The 17,441-nt window shown below is 41.8% G+C and overlaps 1 protein-coding gene across 1 annotated transcript; it reads left to right on the top strand.

Moving 5' to 3' along the window:
- Window positions 1–235: 235 nt before the first annotated feature.
- Window positions 236–12,396, top strand: LOC134449758 (carcinoembryonic antigen-related cell adhesion molecule 5-like). The gene is made up of 5 exons (XM_063199867.1): window positions 236–254; window positions 2,294–2,566; window positions 3,602–3,868; window positions 10,377–10,417; window positions 12,295–12,396. The coding sequence occupies exons 1-5, from the start codon at window positions 236–238 to the stop codon at window positions 12,394–12,396; spliced, it is 702 nt and encodes a 233-aa protein (XP_063055937.1).
- Window positions 12,397–17,441: the final 5,045 nt, after the last annotated feature.

Here is a 17,441-nt window from a genome sequence, read left to right as displayed (position 1 = left end):
GTTGTGTTGAATCAGGATCAGAGGACTCCCTGACTTAGCGATTAGGAGCCAAGCAGCTGAATGGATCTACAGCTCTGCCTTAGCCTGCTTTTACTCTCAGCTGGTAAGTGACACAAAAAAATTACAAATTACAGTTTTGCCTTAAATAATGTACTGTACAATGAAAAGCTATGTACAGCTTGGACAACAGTGTACATTTACTGTGCCCTCAAAATAATTCAATAGACAGCCTTTAATGCCCCCTGGCAAGAAAGGTGAGTAGCCTACACCACTGAGTGAACATGTCCAAATTGAACAGGTGCTTACATTGCGTTATAAGCACAGTATAAGACAAAAAGAGTAAGAATTATTGGGACAATGACATGTGGTCTGATGAGACCAAGATTAACTTTCTACGTATAGTTCAGATGGTGTCAGATGTGTGTGGTGGAAGCCTGTGAGAAGTAGAAAGAAGACAGTGTGTGTTTCACAGTCAAGCACGGTGGTGGAAGTGTCTTGATGCAGGATGCCATGACTGCTGCCAGTATCAGGGAGTTACAGTTCATTGAGGGAAGCATGAATGCCAATGTAGAGAAGGAGGCAGTCATGAGACATTGCTCATCATTCATAACAAACCTTTCATGAATGTGGAAAACAGGAGGTTTAATTATGTCACGTCTGAGTCAATGTGGTAATCCAATGCCAAAAGACATAGCTTCTGTTCAGAAACAGTTCAACATGTTTCCTTGCTGATCTGTGTTCTTCTCTGAGCTGAGTCCGTGCAGACCTTTTTGGTCCTTGTGAATGCACTGCCCACATGGGAAGACCATGCATGCTGGTAATTCAGAATGGAAACATAATAGACTGGTACTTTAAAACAATATGTGGTGTAAGCTACGGTTTTCTCATATAACTTTTATGTGCCTTAGGATGCTGTTGGTGTCAAAATAAGGAAATACATGGACCTCTGAATGGAGCAGTAGGAGGGAGTGTGGAGTTCAGACTCATGAACCCACCATATCAACCTCCTGGTTCATTCACCTGGAGTTTTGGATCTAAGATGATATGTGCTACCATTGGTGATGGAGTGGGTTTAATTTCTGAATACGTGGGTAGGCTCACTGCTAACCGTTCCACAGCAGCAATGATACTGAATGCCCTGACTACCAGTGACACTGGAGAGTACACTCTGGACATCACCATTGGGGGTGCAGCAAGCACTATGATGACAACACTCACAGTATTTGGTATGCACTTATGCATTTGAAGAGTGGTTGGTGTCAAGAATAGTGTAACATTTGACTGTACAATATAAACAATGTATACACAGTATACTGTATACTGTATATGTATAGTGATTCACCACAATCCCAAATATATAAAAGATGTGGCCGTCCAGAGAAAGAGAGAGAGAGAGAGAGAGAGAGAGAGAGAGAGAGAGAGAGAGAGAGAGAGAGAGAGAGAGAGAGAGAGAGAGAGAGAGAGAGAGAGAGAGAGAGAGAGCATTTATGTGTATACGGAAACAGCTGATCTGACCAACTAGTCTAACAAAGAGTTACACATCCTGCTAAGTGGTTTAACCCACTGATGCTGAATGCTGCGTGTACACAGTATCAACCCAGGCACCAGGCAGGAGTTGCCTATGCAGCATTACGGCTCATGAGATTTGTGATGTTTATTGAATATGTGGGTATGTTAGAGCTGAATGAATGAACACAACCTAACGTAAGGTGGGTCGTAGCTTTTAAATGCAACTTATTTCATGTTTCATGTGCTTCAGATATTGAGCTATGCTGTTTTTAAAGGCTGAGGGCACCTTTTTCCCAAAAAGGGGCTTAGGCTTTTAGCAGGCCTTTTTTGAAGGTGCCTTATAGGCTTAAACGGGTTAATGTGGTTGATGCAGTAAATGGGGATGTGCCTGCAAAACCTTAACCACCATAATACCGGCAACCCTACGATAAAATATTGTTTAGGCTGTTGATCACTAAAGCACTTCAAGGCAATCAAGAAAAATTGTGTGTCACTATCAAGGCAACTTGCAAGGCATCCGTGGTGTAATGGGTGGGGAGTTGGACTGTAGATCAGGGTTGCAGGTTCAATCCCCATCCTTACCAATCCCTTCCTCCATCCATGGCTGAGGTGCACTTGAGCAAGTCACTACCCCACATTTGCTCCAGGGACTGTTACCATTACCCTGTAAAATAACTGTAAGTTGCTCTAGATAAAAGGCATCAGCAAGTGTATGGTAAGTGTAATGACTACATACAATAACGGGTGTTCGGTTGTGTCATCTCTGCTGTATTTCAAATTCCAGAGCGAATCTCCAGTGTGACACTAGTGGCCAGTCAGACAGATCTGGTGGAGTTCAACAGCTCTGTCACTCTCACCTGCTCCGCCTCTGGCTCCTCCCCCTCATTCCAATGGTTCAACAGGAGTGATGAGGTCACAGGAAGTGATGGAGTTCTGACTGACAGAGGGACTCTGACCATAGAGAGTGTGACTCGCTATGATACTGGGCCATACAAGTGCAATGCATCCAACATTGTCAGCTCTGAGATGAGCTCTGTGGTCCACCTAACCATTTCCTGTAAGTGCGTAATTCATTAATATAAATGTATCAATACTAGTGTAATGCATCCAACATTGTCAGGTCTGAAAAGAGCTCTGAAATCTTTCTAGCCATTTCTTGAAAGTGCACAATACTTAAACATGAATTCATCTGTGTAAAAATATCCGCAACATTGACAAATTCTTTATGATATCCTGTCTTTATTGAAAGTAATATTAATGGTCTACCAGTGGTGTCGTTTTATGGTGGGTATACTGTATATTTGAGTAGTTTTTGAAGTGGGTATACTGTATATATTTGTGCTATTCTAAATAGGCCTAATGGATCAATCAATTTTAAGTGGGTATACTGAAATCCCTGTAATTTTGAAGTAGGTATACTCTGTATACCTGCGTTCTACGTAGACTACACCACAGTGGTCTACTATGACATCAAGTGCAAAACAAAATATCTAAACGTAACGTTTCATGGGATTATTTATATAGACCTAATAAACTCATAATAAGTGGGTCAGCTCTGGGTTTTTTTTGCTCTATACCAGGGGTGGGGAACCTTTTTCATTCAAAGAGGCCACTTCAAATTCATTCAACTACTCGGAGGGCCATACTATGAATACAAACCAAGATTTCCCCCTGCACTTTAGGCCTATATTGAAGGCAGCCACCTTTGAAACAGACCCCACCTTCTCTAGGTCCCCTGAATATAACTTAATTGTATTGCAAATGCATTTTCTAAGATTCCTTTACAAAACATATCATATTTCATGTGAAGCTGCATAACATTAAAATGATATCGGGGGCCGGATAAAACGGCCTAATGGGCCGCAAACGGCCCTCGAGACATTGGTTCCCCACCCCTGCTCTATACCAAGGAAAAAGGGCATACCATCCGGTACATACAGTAGGCCTAATATTGCTGTAAATCACCAGCTCGTAATTAAAATGATATCATTCCAAGGGATCTAAGAAGAGACAGTTTGTTTCAGCAAAATGAAGGTTTAATCCCTTTGCGGTGTACGTATGTAATCAAATTTATGAAAACATGTAATTTCAGATGGTCCAGACAATCCTATAGTTATAGTGACGCCTCGAGCCGAGTTCTACAGCTCTGGATCTACCATCGTCCTGTCCTGCTCCTCTGAGTCCAGCCCTGCTGCCCAGATCCAGTGGGCTCTGAATGGAGCCCTGCTGGGTAAAGAGGAACCAGAACTCAGACTGGAGAATGTTCAGACCAGTCAGAGTGGAGAATACACCTGCTGGGCCCATAATAGTAAAACCCAGAGGTATAAACTATCATCTCCAACGAGCATCACTGTGCTGGGTAAGATGCTAGAATTATAATTGTTGTACAGTAGGCTATCTGACCAGTACCGCACACAGTGTCAATGATTGTTTCTTAAATGTCTGTTTCATCATATATCAGTCTAACTTACTAAACTAGACAGTCCCTGATCCCTTTGTTACATACAGGGCTTACAGGAATGTTCATGATTCTGGTATAATTGCCATGGTTTCATTATAGTAAAGTAGTAGTTCTGTGAGGTTAACCTGTGAAGCCAAGGGCTTCATCAGTACCAGGAAGTGGATGAAGGATGGAGGAACTCTGTCTCCTAACAACAGAATCACGATCAGTGAAGACAACAGAACAGTGTCCATCAGCCCAGTACAGGAAGAAGATGAGGGAGAGGGAGCAAGACTACTATTTATTGACTATAGCTCAGCATTTAATAACATTGTGCCCTCAAAACTGGTATCCAAACTGAAAAAACAATGGATTTAGTCATTCTCTATGTGCACGGATACTTGACTTCCTATTCAACAGACCCCAGGCAGTGAAGATTGGCAACTGCTCCTCAAGCATAATCTCCCTCAACATCGGCGCGCCGCAAGGTGGCATTCTCAGTCCTCTGTTGTACTCCCTTTATATTCATGACTGCTCAGCTATCCACAGCTCCAACTCCATTGTGAAATTTGCAGATGACACAGTGGTGGTAGGACTCAACTTCAAAAACGATGAAACAGCCTACCTAAATGAGATTGAGACGTTGTCATCCTGGTGTGCAGAGAACAGTTTAGAGCTCAATGCCTCCAAAACCAAAGAACTTGTGGTGGATTACAGAAGAGGGAAAGATCAGAACTACGCTCAACTGTAAATCTTTGGTACCCCTGTGGAAAGAGTGAGCAGCTTTAAGTTTCTTGGTGTCAACATTTCTGAAGATCTGTCTTAGTCACCTCACATCATAAAACATCAAAACTTTCACCTAGAAGTTTAGTTGAAGCGTTGTTAGCGAGCTCTGGAAGATGACTCCAAAAGGTGAAAAGATCATGTCCCAAATCCCATTACCTTTTAAATGGCAGGTGTGTAAAAATGGCTGGGCTGGCCCAATGGCTGTTTCCTATTCATTTTTGAAGTGCCTCTCTGAAGAGGTCAGCGCATCTTCCACAAGAGGTCCATTTGTGACTGAACCGTTTAACCTATAAACTTCATTCAAGGACTGTCATAAAGATCACGGATATGACTCCAATCTGTGAAAAGGATGTGCCAATTCTTTTTAGTTTTTTAACAACAGCAATCTAAAAACTAGAAACTGTTGTGATTATGCCCTCTGCCTTAGAGTACATACTAACTGCCATACAGACAATCACAACAGGTGCTTGCCAATAAAGGGTTCCATCTCTGTCACTTTCTCTCAACATTCTATTCTTAACGAGCACCTGCTCTACAATTCTATAATTCTATTGTACAGCTCTCCTAGGCAATGTCAAATTGTCTTGCTGGTACGCAGACAACAGTCAGCTGCTTGGCTCATGCTGTGTTCCAATACTCGTACTGTCCGCCCTTTCCGCACTGTGTTTGGGTACGCAGGGTGTTCCATTTCTAATCGCGACGGTGAAGTGTACTGTAAATTACCCGGATAACGCCCCCAAAACGGCCATTTTTCGAAGTGTGGTGTTACTGTACACTTTTCGCACTCAACGGGCGCCATGTTTGTGACGTAGTTGAGTGTCAGATCTGTCAAACGGTTGAATCTCCGTGATAACAGCATAGTTTTGATTCCAAAGACAATCGCCATGTGTATTAGAGGCAGGGGTAACTTTAAAAAGTGTTAGCATAAGGAACAGTGCCTTCCGTGTTGAATTGCATATTGGCGGTTGGTAAACTCGGATGTCACGCGACCAACCGTCATTTCCGTTAAGTGTATCAGACAGAACGGGAATCGGAATGTACTCGCCTCGTGAATTGCGGAGGGTGGAAAGGGTACTTCACTGCACTCAAACAAGGTACACAGTACAGAGGGTGAATAATGGAACACAGCAACAGTGGCAAAGGTGCTGGATTAGAGATATGGAGGTTGTGAGTTCAAATCCCACTCTGACCCATGTTGATTTTCAAATAATATCAAATACTGTGTTCCTTAGCCAAATTAAAATAGCATGTATGTTATTTAGTATATCCCCGAAAGGCGGAGCTCCAACACTTTCAAGATGGCTGAATCCAAGATGGCTGAATTGTTTGGCCCATAACTTCTGACTGGGTGGATGGTTTTTTCCCCCAAAATATTTTAGCTTTGTTTTCACAATAATGCTAGAAGAATTGCTAATGTTAATGCTAATGCTAACATTAACGTTAACGTTTTCCTGAACGTCGTACAGGCTCATTTTTGTTTTGGGGAGGTCATAGCAATATGACACTCAAATGACACTCACCCACAGAAAACTCCCCCTCCCCCCCATGATCAACCCCTTTACCTGTCCTCTGCCAGTGTTAAGAGGACACTGGCCACCATCAACCCACGCAAAGCAGCTGGCCCAGACAACATACCAGGCCGAGTGTTGAAGGATTGTGCAGAAGAGCTGAAGGATGTCTTCACAGACATCTTTAACATCTCTCTGGAGCAAGCAGTCATCCCATCACTTTTCAAAGCTGCTACCATCATACCTGTGCCGAAGAAATCATCACCATCATGCTTCAATGACTACCGTCCTGTAGCACTGACGCCCATAATCATGAAGTGCTTCGAACGGCTAGTCCTGTCACTCATCAAAGCCACCCTACCCCCCACCCTGGACCCCTACCAGTTCGCATACCGAGCCAAGCGATCCACGGAGGATGCAATTTGCTCTGCCCTCCATCCAGCCCTCACCCACTTGGACAATAAAGACTCATATGTGAGAATGCTGTTCATTGACTTCAGTTCAGCATTCAATACCATAATACCACAACAACTCATCAGAAAACTGGACAAACTAGGTTTCAGCACCTCCCTCTGCAACTGGCTGCTGGACTTCCTGATGCAAAGACCACAAGCAGTACGGGTAGGGAACAACACCTCAAGCACCCTGACCCTGAGCACGGGGGCTCCGCAAGGTTGTGTTCTCAGCCCCCTGCTGTTCACGCTGCTGACACACGACTGCACAACGACCCACAGCACTAACCATCTAGTGAAGTTTGCGGATGATACAACACTGGTGGGCCTCATCACCAAGGGCGATGAGACTCACTACAGAGAAGAAGTAGACCTGCTGGCCAGATGGTGCAAAGACAAGCACCAAGTTCCTTGCAGTGCACATCAGCGACAACCTCTCTTGGACCACCAACACTACATCACTGGCGAAGAAGGCCCATCAGCGTCTCTACTTCCTGCGCAAACTAAAGAAGGCAAGTGCTACACCCTCCATCATGACAACATTCTACAGAGGAACCATAGAGAGCGTCGTGTCCAACTGCATCACAGTGTGGGGAGGAAGCTGCACGGAGAAAAACAGGAAGACACTCCAGCGTGTTGTGAACACAGCGAAGAAGATCATTGGAGTACCACTCCCCTCCCTGCAGGACATTTACACCACACGCCTCACCCGGAAAGCACTGATGATCATCAAAGACACAAGCCACCCTGCACACAAACTGTTCAGCCTCCTGCCCTCTGGAAAGAGGTACAGGCGCCTCCGTTCCCGTACCACCAGGCTGGCGAGCAGCACAATGCACCAAGCGATCAAGATGCTGAACACTCAACCCACTCTCCCTCCACTGCCAGCCTCTAGCCAGCAAGGCCACTGACAACCCCCCCCCCATCCCCCACCACCATATCTGCGACTGAACAATCCACCTGCACTACTATACTTGTGACTGAACTTTCAACCTGCACTAACTCAAAACATGCACACACACACACACACACACACACACACACACACACACACACACACACACACACACACACACACACACACACGCACACACGCACACACGCACACACTGCACTTTCTGCACTAAACCCAAACATACACACACTGACACACACACACACACACACACACACACACACAGACACACGAACACACACACAGACGCACACCGCACCTTCTACCTGCACTAAACACACACACACACACACACACACACACACACACACACACACACACACACACACACACACACACACTGCTGCTGGTGTACTTGACAGACCTTTTTAATATTTATTTTTCTTCAAAATGCTACTATTACCATGTCAGAACGCTATAAAGGACTTTTTAGGAAAAGCACAAAAGCACAACAATACCTCTTAATGTATGTCCTCTACAAGTATTCTGTTGTCCAGTCTTGCACTTTAAATGTCTGTATGAGCACTGTCTATGTCCATACTGTCTTAAGTCCATGTATAAGTACTGTCTATGTCTATACTGTCTATGTCCTTACCTAGATTAGTCTATGTCTGTATGGGAAAGCAAGAAATGTAATTTTAAATTCTTTGTATGACCAGTGCATGTAAAGAAATTGACAATAAAACCTACTTGACTTGACTTGATATGCAATAATATTAGCATGCTGATGCTAATAGCTAATGCTAATTTATGCCTATTAGGTTTTCTTAAATAACTTGTGAACTGAATGTTGTAGAGACTCCAAATTTGTTTTGGGGGCTCACAGTCACATGCCATTGATGCTAATGTTACAGTTTTTGCCTACTGCTTAAACACTATAGGCAGATGCTTAAACCAAAGTAGCATATCGTTAAGTTGTTGGTGCATAACTTAAACACTTATTGCTTGACTTTAAACAAAAGTAAGCATTACACTTTCATACCAGTTTAGCAAGGCACTTGCTCCTTTACGCAACACACAGACTCCAGCTGTCTACACACAATTTCATACACAAGACACTTTGTTCAAAAGTAAAATCTCAGAGTGTCATTGTGAAAACACATCTGTTAAAAAAACAAAACACACTGATGTATGACAAGATTTAGACACAGACAATAAAACACATGCCTTCAAATTTAAACACTATTCTGCCATGTTACAAAGTTGCATGCTTTATATTACATTGCATTTGTTTTATTTTGCATTTATTTGTTTTACTTTGATTGCTTGTATGCTAAACAAGGCGAATAGCACAATGGTACTAAAGTGTAGAATATGGAGTATGGCATTGACTGACTCACGTACTGTAAAACCTAGCCTGATACATGCCGCCAAGAGTAGTCTTTTGTCTTCATCATCACATGTTAGGTAATGTGAACATGATAGTTTGTAGAAATAGTGTCATTTTCAGAACACAACCAAGCAAGACCACTGACTGAACATGATATAATTTTGATGATGTCATGTAGATGTCAGCTGCATAGTGTGTCTGTGAAAATGTATTGTATTTCGTGAATACCTCATACCTCATAACCAAACAAAATAGCCTATATTGACTTGATTGTCATTGATGATTGTCAGTACAGCATGTTGACGTAACCCCATATTTATATCATATTTAGATGTTTGAAAATTTGTGAATATAACCAATACACAAAAAAGGTACATAAGCTCACCTACACACTGTTGTATTTAGAGTGATGTACTGTTTGAGATATATTTTGCTTTGGTTTAATGTCCTGTACTGTAAGGTGCAGTTTTGTAATGTACATTTTGTAATGTACAATGTGAATTTTGGGGTCTTGTGAAAATGTACATTCTGTGAGACTGAATAGACTGCTCCAAAAAGAAAGACTGCTGTGTTTTGTATAAAGCAGACAACTGTTTTAAAGTTGATCTAATTTGTTTTCTCATTTGGTGCTTTTGTGTGTCTTTTGACATGAAAGTGAGGTTTTGACAAAAGATTGTAAGGTTTCTACGGCAATGTTTATGCTTTTATAGCAAAGCTTCATGTTGCCATATATGTGATGGATTTATCTCCAAGTGTTGAGAGTAATTGGCTTGTGTGTAGAGTTTTGACTCTATGAGCCAAATTTTGCAAATTGTGTGCAAGCAGTCGGCAAAAACTGTAATAGCTAACACTAACCCAAAAAGCAAGCCCGCTTCCAGGATTTTCTGCACGAATGAAATCTAGTTATTATTATTATTACTATCCTACACAGCAGAGAGTAGTTGCAACCCTCATTTCACTGCCAATTGTGCCAGCACAAGGAAGCACGTGACAAATAAAAATCTTGAATCTTGATTCTTGAAATCTTCACAAAGTCGTCTGAAGGAGTCCCCCCAGCCCAATACATACATTGTAGTGAGGACCTAATTCTGGGGCCCCTCTCTCCCCGAGCCTGGGACAACTGACAAATATCTTTAAATATACAGTCAATCCGGAAAATATTCACAGCGCTTCACTTTTTTCACATTTTATTATCTTACAGCCTTATTCCAAATGCTACAAATTAATCTCTGTTGTCAAAATCCTACACAAATTATTCCATTATGTCCAAGTGAAAAACAAGTTGTCTTGACAGTTTTGGAAATTTATGAAAATAAAAAACTGAAGTGATATGACTGATATGACTGATATGAAGTGTTACAGTTGTGTTACATTTGCATGTTTCTTGTATTTACAGTACCTGGCCCTGGACACAGTGGATTGTCCAGTGGAGCCATAGTTGGAATAGTACTAGCTGTTATAATTATCATCGCTGCAGCTGGGATTGGACTATTCATCTTGGGGATGAAAATAGGGTTCGTTCACATTATTCATTACTTGCAGTGCTCTTTGCATTAAATGCAATTTGTAATTTATTTATTTAATCATATTTATGTATGCATAAAAATATACAATAATAGGCCTAAAATTCATTGTCTTTTTTGCCTTGTCTGTCTTACTGTCTGTCTGTGGATATCTGTGCACATTTTTGGGGAGAACAGGAGAAACGCATCTACACAAAGAGGTGTTGCCTTTTAACTCTGCTGTCTCTCAGTATGATCACAAACTAATATTTTTCAATGTTTTAGACATTAGAACAATGTCTGAAAATGTTCTGGTTTGTCATTCAGGTACAGCTGTCTGTGAAACACCCTTCCCAACTAGTGTACATCCAATGACAGTGAGTATATGTTTTAGATATTTGGTGTCAAATCCTTAAATTTTATTTGGACCTTTTATTGCTTTTCAGTTATTACATTACTTATCTGCTTGTGTAAGTCGTAGTCTTGGACACTGTAGAGACTGTATTCCTGTCATACGGATGGCACTGGTGGTCATCCTCTGTTACCTGAAAAGCATGAAGTACATCATACACAATATGCTCATTGCCATAAGATGACGTGGTCATTGCCATTTTGCTAACAATGTTATTATAGAAGCTCTGTATGAAAGGGTTCAGTGAGGCCTCGTACAATGATATATGGTATGAAAACACCTCTCAATCATTACATTACCCTTGCTAGCGCTTTTATCCTAGTTACTTACAGGGTTTTATTTTCAGTGCCTGGAGAGATGTGGGATATTAGGTGACTTGCTCAATCACATTTTTTAAAATCTTTTTGATAGACTATTTTGGAAAGGATGATAGTGCACATTTTACATTACATTTCACTTAGCTGACGATTTAATTTTATTCAAAGCAACTTAGTTATTATTTGTCAAGGTATTGGTTACAGTCCTTGGTTACAGTCCTTGGACTGGACTTGTGGGGTTAGGTGCCTTGCTCAAGGGCACGTCAGCCATGGATGGAGATGTAGGGAGATGTCAGGGGGGATTCGAACCTGCAACCCCCAGATTGAAAGACCAACTCTACCAGGTGTGGGGAAGCTCTGTCTCGAGAGCCGTTTGCCGCCCTTGAGGCCATTTTATCCGGGCCCCGATGTAATTTTAATGTTATGCAGCTTCACATGAAATATGACATACTTTGTAATATAATCTCAGGAAATACATTTGCAATACAATGAAGTTATATTCAGGAGAACTAGAGAAGGTGGGGTCTGTTTCAAAGGTGGCCTTCAACATAGGCCTTAAGTGTATTGGGAAATCCTGGTTTGTGTTCATTATACGGCCCTCAGGACTTTTACGGCCCTCGGATGAATTTGAGGTGGCCCTTCGAATGAAAAAGGTTCCCCACCCCTGCAACCACTAGGCCACGGCTGCCACAACCACTAGGCCACGGCTGCCCCAACCACTAGGCCACGGCTGCCCCACATTTGCTTGTATTTTCTTTTCTTTTTTTTTCTTTTTTTTTTTTTTTTTTAGATATTTTTTTGGTCTTTTTGACTTTATTCATGATAGTACAGTGCAGATGGTGACAGGAAGCGAGTTGGGAGAGAGAGACGGGGAAGGGTTGGCAAAGGACCCGGGCCGGGAATCGAACCCGGGTCGGCCGCATAGCAAACGTGTGCCCTACCATATGCGCCATGGTAGGGCCTTGCTTGTATTTTCTGCTACTAAGTGGTATCATTCTTCATTCAAATTAGTAAAGTAGGAAAAAATAGTTGCATATTTTTCATTAATAAATACTAGTATTTGTTGTGTTTGTGTTGTGTCAGGAATCGTGTGTGAGTGACCACGTGTATGTAAACACTGTTGGAGCTACAGAGAAACAGCCTGGTCCAGGACAGCCCCATGTCTATGAGACTTTGTCCTACTGAGAAGCCAAAGGTGAGTATAGCTGTCTGTCATAGTGTCACTTATAGATTAAACACATTGTCACCTATAGAATAATATGAGATGAAATTACACTCAGTTGCATCTTCCGATGTAGTCCTATAAAATGTGAAATATGTTCCAACTCAATGTGTATTGTTCTACTCACGTCCTTTTATCTAACAAGTTCCAAATGGGCACTATCACACCACGATTGGGACACCAAAGTGAACCAAAGTTAACACTATTTTACGTTTTGTATGAATTGTGTTAGTAGCCTCTTAGTTCAGATGGGGTCGCTAGCGGGCCTATTCACCATTTGCTGACAATGCTCAACACATCATAACAACATTGCTATGACATTACAGAGAGCCTTAACAGATTAAGACACAGCCATGACAATTTTGGTGACAGTAAGGTTATAACGTAGGTTCTGCGCTAAGGGGTTAAAATGCTGTTTTTTCCAAGTCATTCTTTCTGGATGCAGATGTACTACTGACTACTGTGGGAACAGACATGTTGTGGAAAGACTGCTGTCCCCGTATCCATTGTGGAGCTGAGCAGAACATCAATTATTTTATTGCTTTGAGATTTTGTACATATTTGGTGTGGAGAAGGTGGGCTGAAGGGACAGAAATAAGTGTGTTTATGTACTAAGTGTTTAATATGTCAGGCTTTGTGAGGCTGTGCTACTGTACTGACTGCAAAATCAAGGTACCATGCTCCCTTGTGACAAGCACAACAAAATTGCACAACAAAATATTACAGCCAGGTCATCAATGTCCTATGATCTGTTTAATGAAAGCACATTCGAGGGGTGAACATAACTTATTATACATTTAAATGCATTAAGGACTTAGCTTTTTATTAGTGTGAATTAGAATGTGTGCCACTATGTTTATGTGTTTGTGCAGTTGGACTTCAGACAATTACAGTATACTGTGCAACGGAAAGTTCCGCTGGAATTTCTCTTCTTGACATACAAATTCTGTCTATCGTGAATGTATGTTCATAGTTCAGATCTACAGTATGTACACCTGCCCTGTTAACTCTGCACACTCCACTCTGACATATATAACTGACATAATAACCTTTCAAAGTAAAGAGAACTGCATTCTCCCCTATGGCTATAAATAGGCTTATATTTCTTTACTGCCATTATGTTTCCAAGTGATTTGACAGAACAAAGAAACACAGTGGTGTGGACTGGTTAAATATTAATTCAAGCTTGGCTACACCTAGCCGGCAGGAGAATTAGGTGCTTGTAATAAAGTTCGGTGTTGAGAAGTGGGAACAGTCTCCCCCCTGTGGCAGCATGTTGGGGATCTATAAACATCTTCTTCTCAACTGCGTCTTCTCTCTCTCTCTCTCTCTCTCTCTCTCTCTCTCTCTCTCTCTCTCTCTCTCTCTCTCTCTCTCTCTCTCTCTGCCAGTCAGTTTGTCATTTACTGCCCAGCCCTACCATCATTTTATTCCTTTTATTTTCCCATACTATACTTGTTTTCAACTACTATGCACTCGTTTACACTCCATTACAGTTTGTTTTTTTCTTTTTGTTTGACTTTTGTGAATAGTTAATTTAATACATGTACAGTACTGTTGTATTTTTTCAATGCAATGTTTCAATGCATTGTGAAAAACAAATATTTTTTAAATGCATATATATCTCGAAATAAAATAACCAGAGACTAAAATTTGGAAGTAAAAATGATTGTTGATGAATAATAACTTGAATTAATCAACACATCAATAAATACCTTTGTATATGTAACAATTAAATAGGTCCAAAAAATAAAGGGAACAGCATGGAATGCAATTGAACTCCAAGTCAGTTTGCTGTATCCCCCAGCACAATGTCCAGAGCATGGAGGAGATGCCAGGAGTCATGCAGGTTAGGGGATCATCAGGGGATATGTGGGACGCTATAGGACAGTTTACAAGCAGCAGGATTGCCATCTTCATGTGCCAGGCGGCACAGAAAAAGCACTACCAAAGCCCTGCAAAAGGAGCTTTGCAAGCCACTAATATATGCATGTTGATGGTCAGACTTCTTCATGAGGAGGGTATGACGCCCTGGTATCCACACGTGGGGCCCATGCTTACACAGCGGCACCGTAGGGAGAAATTTGCATGAACTAGAAAAAGTTGTCACCCTGTGCCCTTCACGAATGATGTTGCAGGCTGCAAGGCATCCTCTATGGCAGTGTTTCCCAACCTTTTTTGAGCCAGGGCACACTTTTTCCCTTCAAAAAATCTCGCGGCACACCACCAACCAAAAATGATGAAATAATGAAAACAAATTATAGTAGCCGCCTAACAATGTAGTCATTCTTATAAAAGTGTCTTGAATAGCAATCAAATAAACACAAAAATGTATTTTTTTTAATCATCTTTTAAATTTCCTCTTTCAAATAAAAAGTGCACTTTGTCCCTTCTTAAGGAAGCTATAAACTTCAAAGTAGGCCTAGGCTTACTATTTACAAATTGTTATTCCAAAAGCATTCTATTTGCAGGAATGTAGAAAATAATGCTTATTCTGACAGTAGCAATGTTATTTAGGAAAGATTTCACTGTTACATTCAAGATTCAAGATTCTTTTAATAGTCCCGAAGGAAATTTGTCTTGGACATACATAGCTGCCACATACACACATTATGAATATGCATGTTTAATATCAATCTCTGTTCAATGCCTTGCAAAATAGAACGCTTTCTCTAATTGCGTCTCCATCCACAAAACGCACATTGGCCAGGAGTTGCGCATGTCCACTAATATCAGCCTCGTCAAGTTGCAACGCAAATTTCTCACGGATACGGATCTTTTCCAAAACCACACTTTCGATGTCAGCAGACATGTCACCAATGTCTGGAAATTGTGTTATTTGAGAGTGGGACTTTGGCTATTTCTTTAACCGCTTAAGGTCCAAGCATCTCATTTACAATGGCTTTGCAGGCAGGTAATATTAGCGTCTCTGCCACTTTGTGACTTTTTTGATTTAGCTACAAGTTCAGCTACGTGGTAGCTAGCTTTAAGGTTCTCTCGTTTTTCCCCTCATAAATGTTGCTTGGTTCTCTGTTTGCTTACGCAGGCCAACGAAATAGTCTGCACTCTTGTTTTGTGAAGGGTGTTTCGTTTACATACCAAGCACAATGGAATCGGTGCCGTTGCATCCCACGTACCGGTAGTCCTAAATCCAAATGAAATGCAACTCTCTTTGTATTGACTCGAGCTCACGGCACGGCATTTGCCTTGTTTGACAGCTAGGCCTTTCTACTACAATGCAATTGGCTACCTGCTGCCACCTAGTGATAAGGAATTATTACATGATTAGGACGCCAGTCAACAGCAGACACTATATAATGACATATAGGCATTATTTGCTGATAATAATGAATTCTTTTTTTTTTCTTTTTCTTTTTTTGAAAACAAGAATTTTCCACGGCACACCTGACGATCTCTCACGGCACACTAGTGTGCCGCGGCACAGTGGTTGGGAAACACTGCTCTATGGCACCTTCCAATACATTTCTCACGAATTAATCCCTCAAGCCAGACTACCACATTAAAAGCTTAGGGCTGTAGATGGGACCGCAAGGTTGTTCAAACTGCCTCGGCCAACATTCCAACACATCAATAAGAGCAAGAGTGATTATACCACGTCAATGACTCAAATAGGCAAACAAAAGAACCTTGCGTCGTGATTGAAGGACAGGTTTGCCCTCCTGTCTGACCTCCAATGGTGCAGAACTAGGCCGACCTGCCCGGCAATAACATTTTCTGCTGCTAGGTGGGTTTAGCTTACTAGTTTACCAATTTTCTTGTCACTAGCAGCAGTTGTAATTAAGTGCGCAATCTAAAAAGAAATCTGCCCATTGCCTATTGATTCGGTAGTTTGTCAGTAGCTGCAGTTTCATCCAAGTTTTATGTAGTTTTATGTTGGTTCAAGGTACCATTGGTTCCTTTTAAGTTCCTGCTTTCAATTTCCCGTTTAGGTTTTTCCCATAACAGCAGGTCTTGGTTAATAATTGAAATAAGAGTCCAATAGCAATTCCAAGAGTGCCAATCAACCTTGTTTGATGTGCAGATGCCTCTTGAAAACTGTGTTAAAGTATATTTGCCATTAATTGGTCCTCATTCATATCACAACCAAGTAATAATAATAATAATAATTGTATTTGTATAGCACTGTATCATACAAGGCATGTAACTCAAAGTGCTTAACAAATGGGGAAAAGCATCATTGTTAGAGATGGATTTAAAAGGAGAGGTATAGAGGAGAGGCAGAAATAGCAGGAAGGCAGAGGAAGAAGAGATAGATAGAGATTGTAGAGTGATAAGGTCAACGTAGGTTAGGACCAGGATTCTTAGATGCGTAAGGTCCATAGTGGCTGGGCCTAGCATAAGTCATAGATAGTCACACAGAGATTGGGCGCTCAGATGCGGCCCCTGGTGGCATCAGGGGTGAGGAAAAACTCCCTTTCGCTTGAATCATAGTTTGTAGGGGGGGAAAAAGCTCAGTGAGGTCTGAGGAAAAAAAAACCCTATAGTCAGGAAGAAACCTCAGGCAGAGACCAGCGGCCACCTAGGGGAGCCCCCTGCCAGGGCTGGTTGTGAGCAGTAAGGACGCCTTGGCAGCTAGGAGTTGGCCAGGATGAAGAGGTGGGTCTTCAGCTGCTTCTTGAAGGAGTCGACGGAGCTGGCTGATCGGATCTCGATGGGGAGGGCGTTCCATCTCTTGGGCGCATAGCAAACGAACGCGGCGTCGCTGATCTTCTTTTGCGGGGGGGTGGGGGTCCTTAGCAGCTTGGTATCAGTGGACCTTAGAGCTCGAGCAGGGGCATCAAAAGAGAGCATGTCAGAGATATAACTAGGGGCAAGTCCATTTAATGCTTTAAATACTGTCAGCAGAATCTTAAAGTCGAGTCTGTATGAGACAGGTAACCAGTGCAGGTCTGCCAAGACAGGAGTGATGTACTCTCTCATTCTGGTTCTTGTTAGGATTCTTGCCGCAGAATTTTGAATGAGTTGCAATTTGTCAATTTTTTTTTTT

The sequence above is a fragment of the Engraulis encrasicolus genome, chromosome 5 (assembly GCF_034702125.1).
Source record: "Engraulis encrasicolus isolate BLACKSEA-1 chromosome 5, IST_EnEncr_1.0, whole genome shotgun sequence".
NCBI classification, from domain to species: Eukaryota; Metazoa; Chordata; class Actinopteri; order Clupeiformes; family Engraulidae; genus Engraulis; species Engraulis encrasicolus.
The sequence above is the reverse complement of the archived record's forward strand: the minus strand, read 5'-3'. Positions and strand labels throughout refer to the sequence as shown.

Coding starts and splice junctions, on each gene's coding strand:
- LOC134449758 (XM_063199867.1), top strand. Junction 2,567..3,601: donor GGTCCACCTAACCATTTCCT/GTAAGTGCGTAA, acceptor ATGTAATTTCAG/ATGGTCCAGACAATCCTATA. Junction 3,869..10,376: donor AACGAGCATCACTGTGCTGG/GTAAGATGCTAG, acceptor TTGTATTTACAG/TACCTGGCCCTGGACACAGT.